The 22885-nt window shown below is 41.3% G+C and overlaps 1 protein-coding gene across 2 annotated transcripts in view; it reads right to left on the reverse strand.

Moving 5' to 3' along the window:
• The window catches only part of LOC115150387 (melanoma receptor tyrosine-protein kinase), a 50300-nt gene extending 39495 nt beyond the window's left edge, over positions 1-10805 (reverse strand). The window contains exon 1 of one of the 2 annotated variants that reach the window (XM_029693631.1): positions 10173-10805. In XM_029693631.1, the coding sequence (XP_029549491.1) occupies positions 10173-10251 (79 nt within the window). In that variant the 5' untranslated portion in view covers positions 10252-10805. The remainder of the gene's footprint in view (positions 1-10172) is intronic. The other variant, XM_029693641.1, reaches the window with a different exon arrangement.
• Positions 10806-22885: the final 12080 nt, after the last annotated feature.

Raw genomic sequence — 22885 nt, forward strand, 5'->3', positions numbered from 1 at the left:
AAAACAGGCCTTGTTTGTCAAAGCAGGAAGGAAGATTTAAATGGGAGGAAACAAACATGAGTAAAACGGCAGGGAATTTGGTTGAGAAAACATAATTAATTAGATCTTCAAACATATTAGCTTACTCTGTCACACATCCAGTAAGTCACAAATGCATTCACTCTTTCACAGACACACTGTCATATAATCCATGCTGTCTCCCTTCTGACTTTATTTTGGATTCATTTCCAGTCTTTTGTGAAAAATAAGGTGTGGTTCACTACGCAATACTAATCTTAGATCCAGATTCATTCTAAGAATTGGGTCTAAGTCGAGTCTTTCACAAAAAACCTGTAATCTGCTTTCTGACACCTGTGCTGAAACAGCAAGAGGGGTATGTCACTCTCTTAGCAAATAAAAGGTCTTTTTAGCTTCTTATCTCAATAGGAACACAAAATATGTTCTCTCCTAGGTGAATGTCTCGCATTTAATCACCATGACTGACTGGTCTGAATAATTTACATATGAAAACAACACCACATAAGAAGAATCAACCCAGCGACAGGATTTTTGTTTTTCCCCCGCAAGCCAGTATTTCACAACACTTTGGACTCGAGATTTTGAGATCAGGCTTTAGATGTCTCCCTGTCTCTCACAGAGTATGTAGCGAGAGACAATAATATTATTCACTGAGCAGTTCCACTTTAAGTACAAAGAAGTTCCCCTTTAAGTAAATGTTGCCAACAAAGACAGAAAGGTGTACCAGCAGGTTTATATTAAAAACAAATTGAAAATGACTTTAAGGCTGCTTTAAATTAGATAGTGCAGTTAACGAGGAGGTGGAACATACATGTATAGAAACACGTTTCAGATGACATAAGATAGCATAATGGTTTATTTGTTACTACAGAAGTGTTTTCTAAAATTCATATTACATCTCAAAAAGGACCATACATTCACAGTGTATACGGTGTATATTTTAGTTAAACCTATTTTGACGCTGACAAGATTCAGACAATTTGAAGAAAACAACTATATAACACCAATTTTATGATAGTATACTTGAAACTCAAGACAAGTGAGAATCTCTCCTCCAGGGGCGGCCAACACTCTTCCTGGAGAACTACTGGATAGGCAGGTTTTTGCTCCAGCCCTGTCCTAACACACCAGTATGAGCTTCGTATGTTGATTAGTAAAATTCCAGAGTGTAAAGCAGGACTGGGGAAAAGCCTTTCCTGAGTGTAAAGCAGGACTGGGGAAAAGCCTTTCCTGAGTGTAAAGCGGGACTGGGGAAAAAGCCTTTCCTGAGTGTAAAGCGGGACTGGGGAAAAAGCCTTTCCAGAGTGTAAAGCAGGACTGGGGAAAAAGCCTTTCCTGAGTGTAAAGCGGGACTGGGGAAAAAGCCTTTCCAGAGTGTAAAGCAGGACTGGGGAAAAAGCCTTTCCTGAGTGTAAAGCAGGACTGGGGAAAAAGCCTTTCCTGAGTGTAAAGCGGGACTGGGGAAAAAGCCTTTCCTGAGTGTAAAGCAGGACTGGGGAAAAGCCTTTCCTGAGTGTAAAGCAGGACTGGGGAATAAGCCTTTCCTGAGTGTAAAGCAGGACTGGGGAAAAAGCCTTTCCTGAGTGTAAAGCAGGACTGGGGAAAAGCCTTTCCTGAGTGTAAAGCAGGACTGGGGAAAAGCCTTTCCTGGGTGTAAAGCAGGACTGGGGAAAAAGCCTTTCCTGAGTGTAAAGCAGGACTGGGGAAAAGCCTTTCCTGAGTGTAAAGCGGGACTGGGGAAAAAGCCTTTCCAGAGTGTAAAGCAGGACTGGGGAAAAGCCTTTCCTGAGTGTAAAGCAGGACTGGGGAAAAAGCCTTTCCAGAGTGTAAAGCAGGACTGGGGAAAAAGCCTTTCCTGAGTGTAAAGCAGGACTGGGTGAAAAAGCCTTTCCTGAGTGTAAAGCAGGACTGGGGAAAAAGCCTTTCCTGAGTGTAAAGCAGGACTGGGTGAAAAAGCCTTTCCTGAGTGTAAAGCAGGACTGGGGAAAAAGCCTTTCCTGAGTGTAAAGCAGGACTGGGGAAAAAGCCTTTCCTGAGTGTAAAGCGGGACTGGGGAAAAAGCCTTTCCTGAGTGTAAAGCGGGACTGGGGAAAAAGCCTTTCCTGAGTGTAAAGCGGGACTGGGGAAAAAGCCTTTCCTGAGTGTAAAGCATGACTGGGGAAAAAGCCTTTCCTGAGTGTAAAGCAGGACTGGGGAAAAGGCCTTTCCTGAGTGTAAAGCAGGACTGGGGAAAAAGCCTTTCCTGAGTGTAAAGCAGGACTGGGGAAAAAGCCTTTCCAGAGTGTAAAGCAGGACTGGGGAAAAAGCCTTTCCAGAGTGTAAAGCAGGACTGGGGAAAAAGCCTTTCCAGAGTGTAAAGCGGGACTGGGGGAAAAGCCTTTCCAGAGTGTAAAGCAGGACTGGGGAAAAAGCCTTTCCAGAGTGTAAAGCAGGACTGGGGAAAAAGCCTTTCCTGAGTGTAAAGCAGGACTGGGGAAAAAGCCTTTCCAGAGTGTAAAGCGGGACTGGGGGAAAAGCCTTTCCAGAGTGTAAAGCGGGACTGGGGGAAAAGCCTTTCCAGAGTGTAAAGCGGGACTGGGGAAAAAGCCTTTCCAGAGTGTAAAGCATGACTGGGGAAAAAGCCTTTCCAGAGTGTAAAGCAGGACTGGGGAAAAAGCCTTTCCTGAGTGTAAAGCAGGACTGGGGAAAAGCCTTTCCTGAGTGTAAAGCAGGACTGGGGAAAAGCCTTTCCTGAGTGTAAAGCAGGACTGGGGAAAAAGCTTTTCCTGAGTGTAAAGGAGGACTGGGGAAAAGCCTTTCCTGAGTGTAAAGCGGGACTGGGGAAAAAGCCTTTCCAGAGTGTAAAGCAGGACTGGGGAAAAGCCTTTCCTGAGTGTAAAGCAGGACTGGGGAAAAAGCCTTTCCAGAGTGTAAAGCAGGACTGGGGAAAAAGCCTTTCCTGAGTGTAAAGCAGGACTGGGTGAAAAAGCCTTTCCTGAGTGTAAAGCAGGACTGGGGAAAAAGCCTTTCCTGAGTGTAAAGCAGGACTGGGGAAAAAGCCTTTCCTGAGTGTAAAGCAGGACTGGGGAAAAAGCCTTTCCAGAGTGTAAAGCAGGACTGGGGAAAAAGCCTTTCCTGAGTGTAAAGCAGGACTGGGGAAAAAGCCTTTCCAGAGTGTAAAGCAGGACTGGGGAAAAAGCCTTTCCAGAGTGTAAAGCAGGACTGGGGAAAAAGCCTTTCCAGTGTGTAAAGCGGGACTGGGGAAAAAGCCTTTCCAGAGTGTAAAGCGGGACTGGGGAAAAAGCCTTTCCAGAGTGTAAAGCGGGACTGGGGAAAAAGCCTTTCCTGAGTGTAAAGCATGACTGGGGAAAAAACCTTTCCTGAGTGTAAAGCAGGACTGGGGAAAAAGCCTTTCCTGAGTGTAAAGCAGGACTGGGGAAAAAGCCTTTCCAGAGTGTAAAGCAGGACTGGGGAAAAAGCCTTTCCTGAGTGTAAAGCAGGACTGGGGAAAAAGCCTTTCCTGAGTGTAAAGCAGGACTGGGGAAAAAGCCTTTCCTGAGTGTAAAGCAGGACTGGGGAAAAAGCCTTTCCAGAGTGTAAAGCGGGACTGGGGAAAAAGCCTTTCCTGAGTGTAAAGCATGACTGGGGAAAAAGCCTTTCCTGAGTGTAAAGCAGGACTGGGGAAAAAGCCTTTCCAGAGTGTAAAGCAGGACTGGGGAAAAAGCCTTTCCAGAGTGTAAAGCAGGACTGGGGAAAAAGCCTTTCCTGAGTGTAAAGCAGGACTGGGGAAAAAGCCTTTCCAGAGTGTAAAGCGGTACTGGGGAAAAAGCCTTTCCAGAGTGTAAAGCATGACTGGGGAAAAAGCCTTTCCAGAGTGTAAAGCAGGACTGGGGAAAAAGCCTTTCCAGAGTGTAAAGCGGGACTGGGGGAAAAGCCTTTCCAGAGTGTAAAGCAGGACTGGGGAAAAAGCCTTTCCAGAGTGTAAAGCAGGATTGGGGAAAAAGCCTTTCCTGAGTGTAAAGCAGGACTGGGGAAAAAGCCTTTCCAGAGTGTAAAGCAGGACTGGGGGAAAAGCCTTTCCAGAGTGTAAAGCGGGACTGGGGGAAAAGCCTTTCCAGAGTGTAAAGCGGGACTGGGGAAAAAGCCTTTCCAGAGTGTAAAGCATGACTGGGGAAAAAGCCTTTCCAGAGTGTAAAGCAGGACTGGGGAAAAAGCCTTTCCTGAGTGTAAAGCAGGACTGGGGAAAAAGCCTTTCCAGAGTGTAAAGCAGGACTGGGGGAAAGCCTTTCCAGAGTGTAAAGCAGGACTGGGGAAAATGCCTTTCCAGAGTGTAAAGCGGGACTGGGGAAAAAGCCTTTCCAGAGTGTAAAGCAGGACTGGGGGAAAAGCCTTTCCAGAGTGTAAAGCAGGACTGAGGAAAAAGCCTTTCCAGAGTGTAAAGCAGGACTGGGGAAAAAGCCTTTCCAGAGTGTAAAGCGGGACTGGGGGAAAAGCCTTTCCAGAGTGTAAAGCAGGACTGGGGAAAAAGCCTGCAGACCCAGCAGCTCTCCAGGAGGAGGGTTGAACACTCCTGTTCTACTTTAAGACACCAATGTCTGTAGTTATTTCTGGACATAAGTACAACATCAACAAATGTGTTAAATATTAGCCTGACCATGATATTTTTAATCAGAGATATTGGTTTATTAATGGCTTCAGTATTTCTCCTGGGAAATTGGTGGTATTTTCCAAAACAAAACTAATGCTGCATGATCTGTCCCATAAATTACTTTTATGATGATGTGCCAAATTAAAATAATGAGATCAAGCCCAGGGGACAACACAAAAATGTATGTCTGCTAAAGTACAAATAGATAGACCTGTATCTAGAAGTGTTTGCACCAGTTGCAGAGTTTACACTTGTTTGTTTTTTTCAGTTGGGTATAAAACACATAAAATCATAAAACTCTTAATTTTACAGTAAACATCATTTCATCTTTATTGTATAATTTTGTTCTGATCTGAATGTACAACTTTTTTTATTCTCTGGTTAATTTCCCTCATTTACTTGCCAAATAAGACTTCAGAGCTGTTTCAATAACAAGTCCAATAATTTTCAAGCAAAATAAGTCCATTGCAATTCAGCCAACAGATCAGCTGTGATTAGTGAAATATAATGCTATTGGACTAACACCGATAAGTGTTACAGAGTGGACACACTCCCAAGTGACCTCCCCCTGGGTGATACATTTGGATGATCAGGCTTGAAATCAATGGAACATTGTTCACTCTCCACACACTCAATAACAGATGATGCCTAAATGCCTAACAAGTTCTGTATTTACATTGCTCTTGAAATTGTATGTGGCATCAAATGTTAAATGTTAGTGTTTGGATTGATTTCTAATCAATTTCCAGTAAATAGTGATTTACGTGAATTATCTCAAAAGGACGATTTAGTCTTGTGAAAACGGCAATGAGAAAGCTTGGCGTCTGGGTTGGAGAGGACTTGTAGTTCTGGGAATAGCCGACGTATGCTTGAGAAGACAGTATTTTGACAGACCCTAGAGCCAAATGCCAACGCTGGACAGTGCCCTTGTTGTGCCATAGACATAGCTGATTAGAACTAATGCTGTTGACACTGAAGTATTTAGGCAGATTATGGACATCGATGCTAAACAACACTAAAACAATAAAAGCCCAGTCATGGAATAAGAAAAACAAATATTTAAGTTATTTGTTGACCAGCTTGGATGCTGTTCAATTTACTGTCATAGAGTGTCGTATATCTGGGACCTCTTTCTGTAACTCTTTGTGGAGGGAGGTGTAAAGCTAAAATCTTGCTATATCCACTCGTGGTCTTAGAAATGAATTATATACTGTATACCTATTGAAGAATATAACTTATAGATGCCTCATTTGCTTAGTTCAATGGTCGAAGCCCATGAGAGCGCAAAATATAAGCTTGTTTTACTCCAATGGTTGTAAACGATGTAAATGTAAACAATCACTGCATAGCATCCAAACACGGTTAAAACTATAATTTTGATATCATGGATGGTCAGTCCTTGCATCCATAGATAGCTCTGTCTTAATTTGAGAGTGGTTACATTTCACCAGGCCCGTCCCTCAGCTTTTTACGTTAACAGAGGCAGGATGGCCGTTTTGTTATTGTTTAAGGATTCTAGCATTAAGGTTCCTCCAGTCAAACTGATAAGGTGTCCTTTAGATAGGGGTCTAAAGAACATGTAAAAGAAAATGTCAATGACATTCATACCAATCAAAATCTTTCACTCATCGAGCTTTAAAAAAAAAGAAAAGTTGATTGAAATTTTGACAACTTCCTTTCAATGTACTTCGATACTTAGGCCTCGATTCAGTCTGTATCACTGAAGTTCAATGTTACAGCATGATTGAAATTTAAGGGCAATGTTTTTTTTAGCTGAGACTGCATTCACGGTAAACACATATCTCGGCTCAATCAGAAAACACCTTTACATTTCTATTACACTTCAGCAATCAAGATTGAATAGAGCCCATACTTTCATGATTTGAAACAGAGGCGTTACAAGCATTCCAGGTAGGGTTAGAGTGCACAGTTTGATGGGTAGAAATACTGTCATAAATGGAGCCTAGGGAAATGCAGTCCAGAACATGATGCCACACGTTTTTGGAACAGGTGAGGCAGACAAACTTAAAGGAAAACTCCACCCAAAAACTATCTTTTGGAGTTTTCCTTTAACTGATTTTCTAATCTTGAGGAAGAAAGAAAGAAATGTCTCTTTTTCTCAAATGGATTGCTTTCGTTCAAATGTTTGGTGATAACTTTGTGTTGTTGATACGCAAGTAGGCAAGGTCACAATTAAGGCAAGAGTTTACTGTCTTAGCATTGCATTTCAAACTGAGATACTTGATACTGTATGTGTTTTTATGAACACCCGAACCAGACACAAAGACTTGACATACAGACAGGATATATAGAGGGCGTCCACTTGAAGGCCATTTTAAACCCAATTACTGACGTCACAAACTGTCGGAACGAGTTCCACCTTACCTTCTCATTCTATAAGATCATTCAAAATCAGTTGTGTGCCCTATCTGGTGTGCTGTTTTAACTCTTCCCCTGTACAATAGGTGAGGCCTTTGGTGAGCCATAACACCACACCATTACAGTATGCTCCGCAGGGTTCTTAAAGTCCTGGATGTTTGCAACTGCCTGGACGTTCTGTCAATGGATTAAAAGCTGTTACATTGACTGTGTGACTCATTAAAGACCTACTACAGCTTTGCAGGCCTGTAATTCTAATGTGTGTTTGGTCTGATGAGCTCTGTATGGCTGGGCTCTGTATGGCTGGGCTCTGTGTGGCTGGGCTCTGTATGGCTGGGCTCTGTATGGCTGGGCTCTGTATGGCTGGGCTCTGTATGGCTGGGCTCTGTATGGCTGGGCTCTGTATGGCTGGGCTCTGTATGGCTGGGCTCTGTATGGCTGGGCTCTGTATGGCTGGCTGCTTTGACTGTATTTAAAACTGTTCGAGGCCACAGGCGGAGTGGCGAAACAAAACAAAACCGTGACTCCCCTTGACACAATGAAATTATGATTAAATGCAGACAGCTGCCATGGAGAGTCTGGCAAGAGTTTTAGAGAACAATAACATTCATTGAATCAAAACAACAGCAAATGTTACTTCAGCATCCCTGGTATACACTGAACCAGTGTCATATGAACAAGACATTCCTTCCATCAATTTGAGATGGGTCTTCCAATCAACTCTATGCACATTTCCCTTCCATCTATTTACTTGCATTAAATAACTGTGTTCATTTTATCAAGGACATCGGTACATTGCTATTATCACTCAGTTATTTAATTTTTAAAAGATATTGAGAATGGACTACAATTACACTGACATACTGTACCAATGATCCTTATTATTAACAATGCTAATTCTGTACATGTTTTCTTTAAAGTCTGTGTTATGGTGGAAACAGAGGGAACATTCCTAAGGAGTCAAGTTTATGACACAGGAACAGTCTTATCAATTCAGACAATGTACTGAAGATGAACACTAATTGGCATACACACACACACACAAACCAGGATAATTTGGGTGTGGGCATTAAGCAAGGGTCCTTCCAAGATATACCTTTTGTTGAAGCTGTTGTGTCACGCCAGACAAAGAAAAGTAACAGTCAGCTATTCTGACTCAAAGAAGAACAATAACTCAATTATTTTCTCTCATGATGAGAGGTCTTTTAATTACAGAAACATATAAGAAAATCATGTCAGCATTATATAGCTCAATATGCATCAATTTTAGTAACTAAAAAGGAAAATCTTTCTTCCCTGGTGCTCAATAGATTATTAAATATATCAGACTTTATAATGGCTCACTGTAGAATTCCCAAGTCCCTACATTTCCATCAAACACAACTGTGAATTCTTCCCGGCAGAATATCTTTCTTCTATATCACCGTTTATAAATGACTGCTAAATATGTCTAATGTTGCTTTTTTTTAACCAGCGAATTTTGAACACTATCTGTATGACGGCACATTAAATCGAGAATGTAAAATAGAATAGAATATATACTAACATGTTCCATCCGTTTTGGTTAGAATGGAAATGTGTCACTGCCTTTTGCCAAACACCCCAAACAAAAACCCAACCAGATCACACATATCCACAACCTGCTAGCAAACAATCTGCTGTGTTTTGACAGACAGCTAACACTATGGCCAGATTAGAGGGTCTCCTACTGTAAGTGGAGGTCCACAGGGGAGCCAAGGGGACATGGGGCAGTCCCTGCTCCATAGGGGACAGCCGTCTGTCATCACCACCATCTGGACTGGAGACAAACTTTGGCACAACACCGCACCAGATTTTGTCTCCTCTTTCCCAGGGGTGGCTAATGTGCCAAGACAGTTTAGACAAGGAGCAGGATTGAACAGTCCTACAGCATCTTTGCAACTCCTTGTGGGTTACTTATCTACATTTTTACATTTACATTTTAGTCATTTAGCAGATACTCTTATACAGAGCGACTTACAGGAGAAATTAGGGTTAAGTGTCTTGCTCAAGGGCTCATCGACAGATTTTTCACCTTGTCGGCTCTAAGTCTACTTTTTGGTTACTGGCCCAACGCTCTTAACCGCTAGGCTATCTGCCGCTGGGTAAAAAATAAATAAAGATGACTGTTGCATTTTAATTTGAAGTTTGAGGTGTAATGTTTGATGTGTAAGGAGTGAAGCGTTTTACCACTGTGTGATGCAATTTTTGCTTAATTTATTGTGTTTCTGTTCAGAATATGAAAATTATTATTTTGCTTAGAAATTAGACTTAAATTAACTGTCCAGTGAAAATCTAAAAAATTCATTTTTGTTAACTCTTACCCAAATAATGTTGTTGACTCATCATATACTCGTATTTGTGGCCAAAGTATAAATTGGAGAGAAAAACCATTTAAAACCCCCTGCCTCAAACCTGTATCTCAAACAGACTATTTAAAAATGCTTGCTATTTCTTGATAGAGGATGATGTCATCCTCCTGAGGAGGACGAGCTAGCCAATCAGCAGTCTACTTGCGTTAATATTTTTAATGACCAGTATACGCCCACACCATTCCAACATCAGAAAACATGCTTTTTAACATACCTAATTACATTTTTTTGGGAAGGAAAACTATTTCACTCATATTCTTATTAATTATAGGTCATATTTAATAAAAATCTGGAAACACTGGACAATTACTTTAAGACAGTAATGTAGTGACAGGAACAACATTGTAGAGCTCTATGTAAATATCTGAAGCCATGAGGTAGGTGTTCAGCAAGGTAGGCTAAATAGCTTGCATATGTTAATACTGTACTATTAATTTAAAAAAAAAAAAATTAAAAGTGCAATTTATTTAAGTGTATCAGCCTACATACATACTACTGTGTACCTTTTTCTACTGATCCATAGAGGGAGTTGCTTTTGAAATCATGTGAAACTTCTTCAGTATTAGGCAACATGCTGTCGATGTCTCCAAAACAAAATGATATGTTATACTGTGTTATATCCAGAAGAATTGTCATTCATAGTTGTCCATCATTCCGTTCAAGTAATTAGACTAGACTAGCCTACTATTCCCTACTAATTTCCCATTTTTACCAAATTCCCCACAGCATATACGTGATAAAGTCGGTCTCACGCTTACCTTTCTTGTCCGCTGTCAGTGTCATGCTGCAGCCCAGGCTGAACAAGGCAGCAATAACTATTCCAGTTCCAGGTCGCATTGTTTCCAAAATGTGTTCTATTCAATGAAATTACAGGAGAAACTTGTCCATAGTCTTGGGCGAACAATACTAAGTTTGAGTGATGTATCTACCCCCGTTTAACGTCCTGGGGGAGGTAATTTTTGGGTGGGACTTAGTTGCGCTGGCACTCTCTCTTTTCCCGGCGAAGGGTCCTCTCTTTTTTCTCCAGAATAGCAGTCGGAGCAACTTTCAACTGTTTTGACGTCATTCGGAAGGAGGATCGTTCGACAGCAATGCAGGTAAGTAGAAAGTTATCTCAAGCATTGCCTTTCACCGTTATAGGCTTTGCCTCAAATATTTAAACCTTCAAATAACATGTTGTTTCGGTTGTTTATGTTCGTATTGCAAAGTAGACTAGGTATGCCTAGGCTACTTTATTGCAAGCTATTGTATAAGACACCCGTTTGTTTGTTGAAGATGTTTGTTATTGTTATTATGTTATTATGACATTTCAGCTCACTCACAATGGAATGCCAGTAAACAGCGTCTGATTCCTTAAAATGTGCATCGTCAGGTGGTCAGATGTGAAATGCAGACTCAGGCTATCACAACATGCCCTTCTATGGTGAGTGGCAGGATCTGTTGTTGAGCAGGTCAACTAACTCTGTATTTCATTGCAGCCTGGTCTCATAGACTAGATGTAACATAGTAAGTGTAAATCCGGGACACTTAAATTAGTATGATACTGTATGTTATGTTTGGTATGGTTACATAAGATAGATGGTAACTTAAGGGAGGGGATATAATGTGGAGATCTAGCATCCCAAAGGTTGCGAGTTCGAATTTCATCACGGACAACTTTAGCATTTTAGCAACTTTTCAACTACTTACTACGTTTTATCTACTTTGCAACTACTTAACATGTTAGCTAACCCTTCCCCTAACCATAGCTTTTTTAGCTAACCCTTACCCAAACCCTAACCTTAACCCTTTAATTTAACTCCTAAACTTAGCCCTAACGCTAACCCCTAGCCTAGCTAACATTAGCAAGCTACATAGCTAATGTTAGCCACCTAGGCAGAATTGTTAACATATTGTACTTTTTGCAAATGTTTAATATATTGTACATTTGGCAAATTCGTAACATATAATACGAATTGTAATTCGTGTGATGGACAAATTAAATACATACCATATGAAACGCAGCATATAATACTAAATGGAGTGTCTCTGATTTACGTGCAGAATCATTCAAAATGCTCTGAGACCAGGTTGTTCATTTGGATATGGTAAAATAATAAGATCCTGACAAGGCAAACCTGGTGAAGACTTCTAGATTTGACAAGCCCTCATGAATCACAAATGCTGAGGGTAACTTCAAATAAACCACAAGAGCCACCCTCCTCCTGCTCCAGGCAGGTAGGATTAGTTTAAATTCTCCTCTCAGCTACTGTAGTCTACCTTCACACATCTGTACTCTCCCTGTCAACTGTAGGATCTGTTGTTGCTGAGAATTGTCCTGCACGTCAGGAAACGAGGTTTAAAAAGGCTTCTACAGTTTGTAATTTCCACTTTAAAATGTCAGACATGATTTGCCCTAACAAAAAATGTATCAACCCCTACAAACAATGTCCATTAATTATAATTCACATAATTGACATTTCCTGTTGCTGCAGGATTATTTTCCTGCTGTAGCAAACTGGTTCAAATTAAGATCATACATCTCTAAGTATTATTCTAAACTAATAATAATAATAACAACACATTTAATTTGTAAAGAAATTCGCTCACACCCAAGGTTCTGAAGAAAATCCAAAATCCAATTCTAATAATAAGAACAATCCAAAACACAGAACATTGTAGACAGACAACAATCAAAGCTATATACAGGTGTCGTCAGATCCGGTGGACAGGAGAACAAAATGAACATAGGACCTTGAAAGCGTTTCTGAACAGCTCTGTCTTTAGCTTGTGCCTTAAACGAGGCCAGAGACTCTGCAACCCTGACAGTGACTGTAAGTGCGTTCCACAGCCGAGGAGCCGCAGAACTCAAAGCCCTGTCACCCATAGTTTTTAGCTTGCTGTGAGTCTGCTGAAGGGAGACTGACCTGGAGGAGTGATGGGTGCGTGTGGGGCAGGAGGGTAGGATGAGGTCAGACAGGTACTTGGGACCAGAGTTGTGCATAGCTTGGTAGGTGTGAACCAGGATTTTAAATGGCAGAGCAATATAATGGCAGTTTTGATATAAACCCACACAGCACCAGTCTCCATGAAACAATTTCCTCAATCAAGGGATCACTTGATTTGGATGACACAACAAATCTGATGTATCAGACATACCATTGAATACTGTAGTCAGATTGCACATCAATGACAAATGTTATGAAAACAGTTGGGCATACTATTCTCTTGTTCTGGACAATTTGTTTGAGATTCAGGAAATGGCAGGCAGATGGTGCAACCACAGAGCAAGTATATACAAGGCCCTTAATGCAACAAAGTGATTAAAATGCTTGGTGCTTGCCTACGGAGCTGTGAGGGGAACGGCACCTCCGTACCTTCAGGCTCTGATCAGGCCCTACACCCAAACAAGGGCACTGCGTTCATCCACCTCTGGCCTGCTCGCCTCCCTACCTCTGAGGAAGCACAGTTCCCGCTCAGCCCAGTCAAAACTGTTCGCCGCTCTGGCACCCCAATGGTGGAACAATCTCCCTCACGATGCCAGGACAGCGGAGTCAATCACCACCTTCCGGAGACACCTGAAACCCCACCTCTTTAAGGAATACCTGGGATAGGATAAAGTAATCCTTCTAACCCCCCCCCCCCCTTTAAAGGATTTAGATGCACTATTGTAAAGTGTTTGTTCTACTGGATATTATAGGTGAATGCACCAATTTGTAAGTCGCTCTGGATAAGAGCGTCTGCTAAATGACTTAAATGTAAATGTTAAATGTAAAATCATTAAATAAATTAAAAAATAACATTGTGGCAACATACAGTCCCTTCTAGGGGATTATATAAGTTTATTGTCGATCATGCATTTGATTATGGTTATACAGGTCTGAACATATTGTAGTTTAGTGTTGTCACAAAAACAAGTGGGACATGATTCTCAGCCAAAGCAAATTACCTAATCTCTTCCCAGTAGGTATTAGCGCTACAATGGTAAAGGGCCCTTGTTGAATCGAGTTCCTGACAGCGCTGTTAGAAAGATTTATGAGTATAGCAGTGATTCACATTTCCATTTCCTTGAAACTTGTGTAAAGACAAGATTTTAGATTTGATGGTGTTTTATGTTTTTTGAAATCATATCAAATCATATTTTATTTGTCACATTCGCTGAATACAACAGGTTTAGACTTTAATGTGAAATGATTGCTTATGAGCCCTTCCCAATGATAAAACAATTATTACAAATATATAAATAACGCAATAGTAATAAAATACACAATAATGAAGCTATGTACACAGAGTACCAGTACCATATCTCTGTCCAGGGGTACCAGGTATTTGAGGTAAATATAGTATGTATTCTGAACAAAAATAGAAATGCAACAATTTTAAAGTTACAGTTCATATATGGAAATCAGTCCATTTAAATAAATAAATTAGGCCCTAATCTATGGATTTCACATGACTGGGAATACAGATATGCATCTGTTGGTAACAGATACCTTAAAAAAAGGTAAGGGTGTGGATCAGAAAACCATTCGATATCTTGTGTGGCCACGATTTGCCTCATGCAGCGTGACACATCTCCTTTGCAAGAGTTGATCAGGCTGTTGATTGTGGCCTGTGGAATGTTATCCCACTCCTCTTCAATGGCCGTGTGAAGTTGCTGCATATTGGCGGGAACTGGAACACACTGCCTTACACGTCAATCCAGAGCATCCTAAACATGCTCAATGGGTGACATGTCTGGTGAGTATGCAGGCCATGGAAGAACTAGGACATTTTCAGCTTCCAGGAAATGTGTACAGAAGATCCTTGCGACATGGGGCCGTGCATTATCATGCTGAAAGATGAGGTGATGACGGCGGATGAATGGCATGACAATGGGCATCAGGATCTCGTCACGGTATCTCTGTGCATTCAAATTGCTGTCGCTAAAATACAATTGTTTTCATTGTCTGTAACTTATGCCTGTCCATACCATAACCCCACTGCCCCTGTGGGGCACATTTTAGAGTAGCCCTTTACAGTCCCCAGCACAAGGCGCACCTGTGTAATAATCATGCTGTTTAATCAGCTTCTTGACAAGCCACACCTGTCAGGTGGATGGATTATCTTGTCAAAGGAGAAATCACTAACAGGGATGTAAACAAATTTGTGCCCAACATTTGAGATAACATTTCTGGGATCTTCTATTTCAGCTCATGAAACATGGCCAACACTTTACATTTTGTGTTTATATTTTTGTTCATTGTACATAAAGGCAGGGTAACTTGATTTTCATCAGGATAGATAATAATAATAATAGTAAAATAAAGAACTGAGTAGCATCAGCCAATGATAACTATGAAAGTATGTGTGTGTGTTTGCGTATGTTTGTTTGCTGGATGGTAGCAGAAGTCTTTGGCAATTTTTTAGGCCTTCCTCTGACACTGCCTGATATAGAGGTCCTGGATGGCAGGGAGCTCGGTCCCAGTGACGTACTGGGCTGTCCGCACCACCCTCTGTAGTGTTTTGTGGTCGAGGGTGGTGCATTTGCCATACCAAGCAGTGATGCAGTCAGTCAAGATGCTCTTGATGGTGCAGCTGTAGAACTTTTTGAGGATCCGAGGGCCCATGCCAAATCTTTTCAGCCTCCCGAGGGAGAAGAGGCGCTGCCGTGCCCTTTTCACGAATGTGTGTGGACCATGTTAACTCAGTGATAAGGAACTTGAAGCTCATATTTCTCTTCCACAATTTCTCTTCATCCACATAGTGGGGAGAAATATAATTTGATGTAAAAGCCACTCTGTTATTACAAACTATTCATAAATCAGACTTTACATAAAATATAGTTTGAGGTCTACTGTGTTGTAAACATGATGCACTCACTGGACCTTCAAAGCACAATGCATTATTAAACTATGTTTGTTCGAGTTTAAAAAGGCTTTCAACATACCACAAATTACTTTGCCAACTATGCATTTCTGAGTACACAAAGCATTATGGCAAATGGGTTACCTTTCTTATTTTCGTACATTAGGTGACAGTGAATGAAATGAATTTGGAAGTGCCTTCTTAACCACTGAGCGGAAGCAAAAACTCAAGACCTGCAGACGGAAAATCTGGGCTGAAATATCCACTTTATTGACAATTTAAAACAAAATATGTCCAAGAAATGTGCAGATAACTCATTTAAATATCTCTGTCTTACATTGTATTTACTTGTCTTATAGTTGCTGGGAAATGGCTGTAGTAAAGGACACATAATCCCACATTGCTAAGAAACAAAAACTGTCCAACCAAGGTCATCTGAATCATAATGCTAACATGTTTACCATGTGTTCTAACCAGTGAGAGTATCCAGTGGGATGCCTAAGAGCAAAATTAATGAACTACTCTGTCGGAATGTTTTCATGCAATTGTTTTGTTCAAATCACAACCTGCAGTGTATGATAAGGTAAGAGAAGTCCAGTGGAAAATAAAGTCCCCAGTTGACCAGCTGGGATGACCTGTTTGTTCAAAATGTGTTGCAGTATGTGACCTGCTGTAATATGATACACCATACAACACATCTCAGAAGTTGTTCTTATGGACATTGCGAAACAACATTTGTCCTTAAATACACCTTTTCCTTTAGAAACTCACAAAGCAGTGCCCAAACATGCCTCTGTACTTAACACTTTACAACAGAGAATGACAGTCTGAATTCAAAGACTGACCTGGAATTTGAATTAAATGGAATTTACAGGGAGAGGGAATTTAATTAGAATTGAATTTGTGGAATTAACCCCAACCGGACTGAGTACATAAACTGGTTCTGAGGCACATCAGATTGATCCACACCTATAGGGCTGAGTACATAAACTGGTTCTGAGGCACATCAGATTGATCCACACCTATAGGGCTGAGTACATAAACTGGTTCTGAGGCACATCAGATTGATCCACACCTATAGGGCTGAGTACATAAACTGGTTCTGAGGCACATCAGATTGATCCACACCTATAGGACTGAGTACATAAACTGGTTCTGAGACACATCAGATTGATCCACACCTATAGGACTGAGTACATAAACTGGTTCTGAGGCACATCAGATTGATCCACACCTATAGGACTGAGTACATAACCTGGTTCTGAGGCACATCAGATTGATCCACACCTATAGGACTGAGTACATAAACTGGTTCTGAGGCACATCAGATTGATCCACACCTATAGGACTGAGTACATAAACTGGTTCTGAGGCACATCAGATTGATCCACACCTATAGGACTGAGTACATAAACTGGTTCTGAGGCACATCAGATTGATCCACACCTATAGGGCTGAGTACATAAACTGGTTCTGAGACACATCAGATTGATCCACACCTATAGGACTGAGTACATAAACTGGTTCTGAGGCACATCAGATTGATCCACACCTATAGGACTGAGTACATAAACTGGTTCTGAGGCACATCAGATTGATCCACACCTATAGGACTGAGTACATAAACTGGTTCTGAGGCACATCAGATTGATCCACACCTATAGGGCTGAGTACATAAACTGGTTCTGAGGCACATCAGATTGATCCACACCTATAGGACTGAGTACATAAACTGGTTCTGAGGCACATCAGATTGATCCACACCTATAGGACTGAGTACATAAACTGGTTCTGAGGCACATCAGATTGATCCACACCTATAGGACTGAGTACATAAACTGGTTCTGAGGCACATCAGATTGATCCACACCTATAGGGCTGAGTACATAAACTGGTTCTGAGACACATCAGATTGATCCACACCTATAGGACTGAGTACATAAACTGGTTCTGAGGCACATCAGATTGATCCACACCTATAGGACTGAGTACATAAACTGGTTCTGAGGCACATCAGATTGATCCACACCTATAGGGCTGAGTACATAAACTGGTTCTGAGGCACATCAGATTGATCCACACCTATAGGGCTGAGTACATAAACTGGTTCTGAGACACATCAGATTGATCCACACCTATAGGACTGAGTACATAAACTGGTTCTGAGGCACATCAGATTGATCCACACCTATAGGACTGAGTACATAAACTGGTTCTGAGACACATCAGATTGATCCACACCTATAGGACTGAGTACATAAACTGGTTCTGAGGCACATCAGATTGATCCACACCTATAGGACTGAGTACATAAACTGGTTCTGAGGCACATCAGATTGATCCACACCTATAGGACTGAGTACATAAACTGGTTCTGAGGCACATCAGATTGATCCACACCTATAGGACTGAGTACATAAACTGGTTCTGAGACACATCAGATTGATCCACACCTATAGGACTGAGTACATAAACTGGTTCTGAGGCACATCAGATTGATCCACACCTATAGGACTGAGTACATAAACTGGTTCTGAGGCACATCAGATTGATCCACACCTATAGGGCTGAGTACATAAACTGGTTCTGAGACACATCAGATTGATCCACACCTATAGGACTGAGTACATAAACTGGTTCTGAGGCACATCAGATTGATCCACACCTATAGGACTGAGTACATAAACTGGTTCTGAGGCACATCAGATTGATCCACACCTATAGGGCTGAGTACATAAACTGGTTCTGAGGCACATCAGATTGATCCACACCTATAGGACTGAGTACATAAACTGGTTCTGAGGCACATCAGATTGATCCACACCTATAGGACTGAGTACATAAACTGGTTCTGAGGCACATCAGATTGATCCACACCTATAGGGCTGAGTACATAAACTGGTTCTGAGGCACATCAGATTGATCCACACCTATAGGGCTGAGTACATAAACTGGTTCTGAGGCACATCAGATTGATCCACACCTATAGGACTGAGTACATAAACTGGTTCTGAGGCACATCAGATTGATCCACACCTATAGGACTGAGTACATAAACTGGTTCTGAGGCACATCAGATTGATCCACACCTATAGGACTGAGTACATAAACTGGTTCTGAGGCACATCAGATTGATCCACACCTATAGGGCTGAGTACATAAACTGGTTCTGAGGCACATCAGATTGATCCACACCTATAGGACTGAGTACATAAACTGGTTCTGAGGCACATCAGATTGATCCACACCTATAGGACTGAGTACATAAACTGGTTCTGAGGCACATCAGATTGATCCACACCTATAGGGCTGAGTACATAAACTGGTTCTGAGGCACATCAGATTGATCCACACCTATAGGACTGAGTACATAAACTGGTTCTGAGGCACATCAGATTGATCCACACCTATAGGACTGAGTACATAAACTGGTTCTGAGGCACATCAGATTGATCCACACCTATAGGGCTGAGTACATAAACTGGTTCTGAGGCACATCAGATTGATCCACACCTATAGGGCTGAGTACATAAACTGGTTCTGAGACACATCAGATTGATCCACACCTATAGGGCTGAGTACATAAACTGGTTCTGAGGCACATCAGATTGATCCACACCTATAGGGCTGAGTACATAAACTGGTTCTGAGGCACATCAGATTGATCCACACCTATAGGACTGAGTACATAAACTGGTTCTGAGGCACATCAGATTGATCCACACCTATAGGACTGAGTACATAAACTGGTTCTGAGGCACATCAGATTGATCCACACCTATAGGGCTGAGTACATAAACTGGTTCTGAGGCACATCAGATTGATCCACACCTATAGGGCTGAGTACATAAACTGGTTCTGAGACACATCAGATTGATCCACACCTATAGGGCTGAGTACATGCTCTTTATTTAAAAATAATAATAACAAGAGTAACATGTAAGGGTACTGACACGCTGGCGTTGGTGTGTGTGCATGCATGCAAGTTGAGACCCCTCAGTGAGATTTGATCATGCATGAAGCACAAGTGGGAAAAGTAAGTGGGAAAAGTGGAGGAGAATAAAGAATGAGGGCCAAGAGTTGGCACATGCTCTCACACTTAATACACTATTTTTAAAGCCCAATTCAATTAACCTGCTTTTACCTGCATCTCACAACTTGCACTTACTGCAAATGCACAATTTTTTGTTGTTGTTGGTAAAGCCGGCAGTCGTCTTTTCTCCAGTTTTGACAGAGCTAAGTGAACACCCAGAACTGGCAGGCCATGGCATACTCCACAGAGATAAAACAAAATATTATATATATTTTTATTTTATTTTATTTCACCTTTATTTAACCAGGTAGGCAAGTTGAGAACAAGTTCTCATTTACAATTGCGACCTGGCCAAGATAAAGCAAAGCAGTTCGACACATACAACAACAGAGTTACACATGGAGTAAAACAAACATACAGTCAATAATACAGTAGAAAAATAAGTCTATATACAATGTGAGCAAATGAGGTGAGATAAGGGAGGTAAAGGCAAAAAAGGCCATGGTGGCAAAGTAAATACAATATAGCAAGTAAAACACTGGAAAGGTAGATTTGTAGTGGAAGAAAGTGCAAAGTAGAAATAGAAATAATGGGGTGCAAATGAGCTAAATAAATAAATAAATACAGTAGGGGAAGAGGTAGTTGTTTGGGCTAAATTATAGATGGGCTATGTGCAGGTGCAGTGATCTGTGAGCTGCTCTGACAGCTGGTGCTTAAAGCTAGTGAGGGAGATAAGTGTTTCCAGTTTCATAGATTTTTGTAGTTCGTTCCAGTCTTTGGCAGCAGAGAACTGGAAGGAGAGACGGCCAAAGGAGGAATTGGCTTTGGGGGTGACCAGAGAGATATACCTGCTGGAGCGCGTGCTACAGGTGGGTGCTGCTATGGTGACCAGTGAGCGGAGATAAGGGGGGACTTTACCTACCTGTAGATGACCTGGAGCCAGTGGGTTTGGCGACGAGTATGAAGTGAGGGCCAGCCAACGAGAGCGTACAGGTCGCAGTGGTGGGTAGTATATGGGGCTTTGGTGACAAAACGGATGGCACTGTGATAGACTGCATCCAGTTTATTGAGTAGGGTATTGGAGGCTATTTTGTAAATGACATCGCCGAAGTCGAGGATCGGTAGGATGGTCCGTTTTAGGAGGGTATGTTTGGCAGCATGAGTGAAGGATGCTTTGTTGCGAAATAGGAAGACAATTCTAGATTTAACTTTGAATTGGAGATGTTTGATGTGAGTCTGGAAGAAGAGTTTACAGTCTAACCAGACACTTAGAATATGTGGACAACTACAAATACCTAAGTCAGAACCGTCCAGAGTAGTGATGCTGGATGGGCGGGCAGGTACAGGCAGCGATTGGTTGAAGAGCATGCATTTAGTTTTACTTTTATTTTAGAGCAGTTGGAGGCCACGGAACGAGAGTTGTATGGCATTGAAGCTCGTCTGGAGGGTTGTTAACACAGTGTCCAAAGAAGGGCCAGAAGTATACAGAATGGTGTCGTCTGCATAGAGGTGGATCAGAGACTCCCCAGCAGCAAGAGCGACATCATTGATGTATACAGAGAAAAGAGTTGGCCCAAGAATTGAACCCTGTGGCACCCCCATAGAGACTGCCAGAGGCCCGGACAACAGGCCATCTGATTTGACACATTGAACTCTATCAGAGAAGTAGTTGGTGAACCAGGCGAGGCAATCATTTGAGAAACCAAGGCTATTGGCTATATAGGCTATATATTAGTATTACATTGAATACTTGTAAACAATGTTCCCTATAAACTGCGCGCTGAGATTTTCTTGTAGGCAGAGCACATTGAAGTAGAATACTATTGCATTGACAGGCACAACTTAAGTCCCATATTCTACACAGACCAGTGCACCATAACCAATCAGAGCTGCAGTAGGCCTATATGCAAATAGACCATTGCCATATATGGATCTGTGCCAGTTATAAAACATGTACATTTCTAGACATCTTTGAAAAGCTGGTTACAGGTAAAGAGCTTTTTTTTTGTCTTAAAGGGGCAGTATTGTATTTTGAGACGGTCTTGAATACGCTAAGTAGCCAATAGGCAAAGCATAGCATAATTTGTCTTATTCTTTGTAATAATGGTATGGGAATAATAATACATTTTATTTTGTAAAGTGGTTTCTTGCATCAAACATTTTCAGTCACCTCCTTGTCTGAAGGACGAGTGGATAAACAGGTTAATGTCAAGCCCTACATGTTTTTTTTCTCTCAAAAGTCTCATGGAATGTAGGCCTACATTGAACACCACACATTGGCTGCTACTGTAGGCTGAATGTTAAAATGTTATGAGATTAGTTTTCCTCCATTGTTTTTTATTGTTGGCCACTCTGGTAGATCTGCATTATGATCAAATAGACAAAATAGCCTACTTGGCCACTTTTAAAACGGTAACTTAAAGCAGGTACAGCCTCGGTGTTCACAGTAAACGAGAGCCGGAAGTTGCACAGAATTTTCCCAATGTTCAAGTTTGCGCTCAGCAGACCTGACATTCGCTCAGTGGACAAAAAAAAGTAGAGGGAACATTGTTTGTAAATGGATGAAACTGACCTCAACACTTAATGTTGTGTAGTAATAATAATAAGCTGTGTGTTATAGTCATGTTGACAGAACTCCTAGGTATTGGCACAAGATCACCTGGTACCATAGAAATAAAATAGGATTTATAAACATGTAATAAACATCTGAAGAGCTTGGGCAGTCAGTCTCTGAGATCACCGTCATAGTCACAACCTTCCTCTTTTTTGCAAAGACAAAGGAACACAGCCATATACTGCAATGCTTAGAATAAACTGTGGCATACATAAGGATGGGAAAGGGCCAGGATACCCACTGTGACCAGTATGGTTTCGCAGCTGTGTTATAGACTTGGTCACTGATAGCTGAATGTACTTGGTCCGTCTTTAGATGGTCTTTAATGTATTTGTTGTGACCATCCTTTTTGAGCTATGAATATGCTACTTGATTCTTTAAAATGTTTTATGTAGCTGACGATTGTTATTGGCAAGCTCAATGGCCATGTAGGTCAACTGTTTTTCTTCAAGGTAACTAGGGTTGAATACTTGTAACTTGTAACTCCAAGGTACCAAGGTAACTTTCCTTAAGCGGTTGAAAGGCAATGAAGTGAACTGACAGTTGTATGTGTTTTTCTTCACTGCAAAAGTTTTTTTTTTTTACACTGCTTTTCACACTGAATGTATTTACTTTAACAACTAGCCTAAATATCTCTGCAGATTTAGCCTGCATTCCATGGTGGTTCCTTCAAGGCAGCATTCTAATGTCGATGTTTAGGTAATGATGCAGTTCTTTCTTCAAGTGGACAAGATATGGATCAAATGTAGCACATCCACAACTAACTAATCTATCCACCAAATCTATAGATCAATCTACTCTCTCTAATTTAATCTTTGGCCTATTAGGACCAATTAGTTTATACAAGAAAGTATTTATTTAGCTGAAGGGATAGGGTTCAACTTCCCTGGAACCCAAAAATATACAGTATTATTACTCTTAATATGAAAACTCTTGCAAGGTAACAGATACACTGATTGGTTTGGGATTTGAATGTCAATGCACTAAGCATGTACAAG

Source organism: Salmo trutta, chromosome 2, assembly GCF_901001165.1.
Source record: "Salmo trutta chromosome 2, fSalTru1.1, whole genome shotgun sequence".
NCBI lineage: Eukaryota > Metazoa > Chordata > Actinopteri > Salmoniformes > Salmonidae > Salmo > Salmo trutta.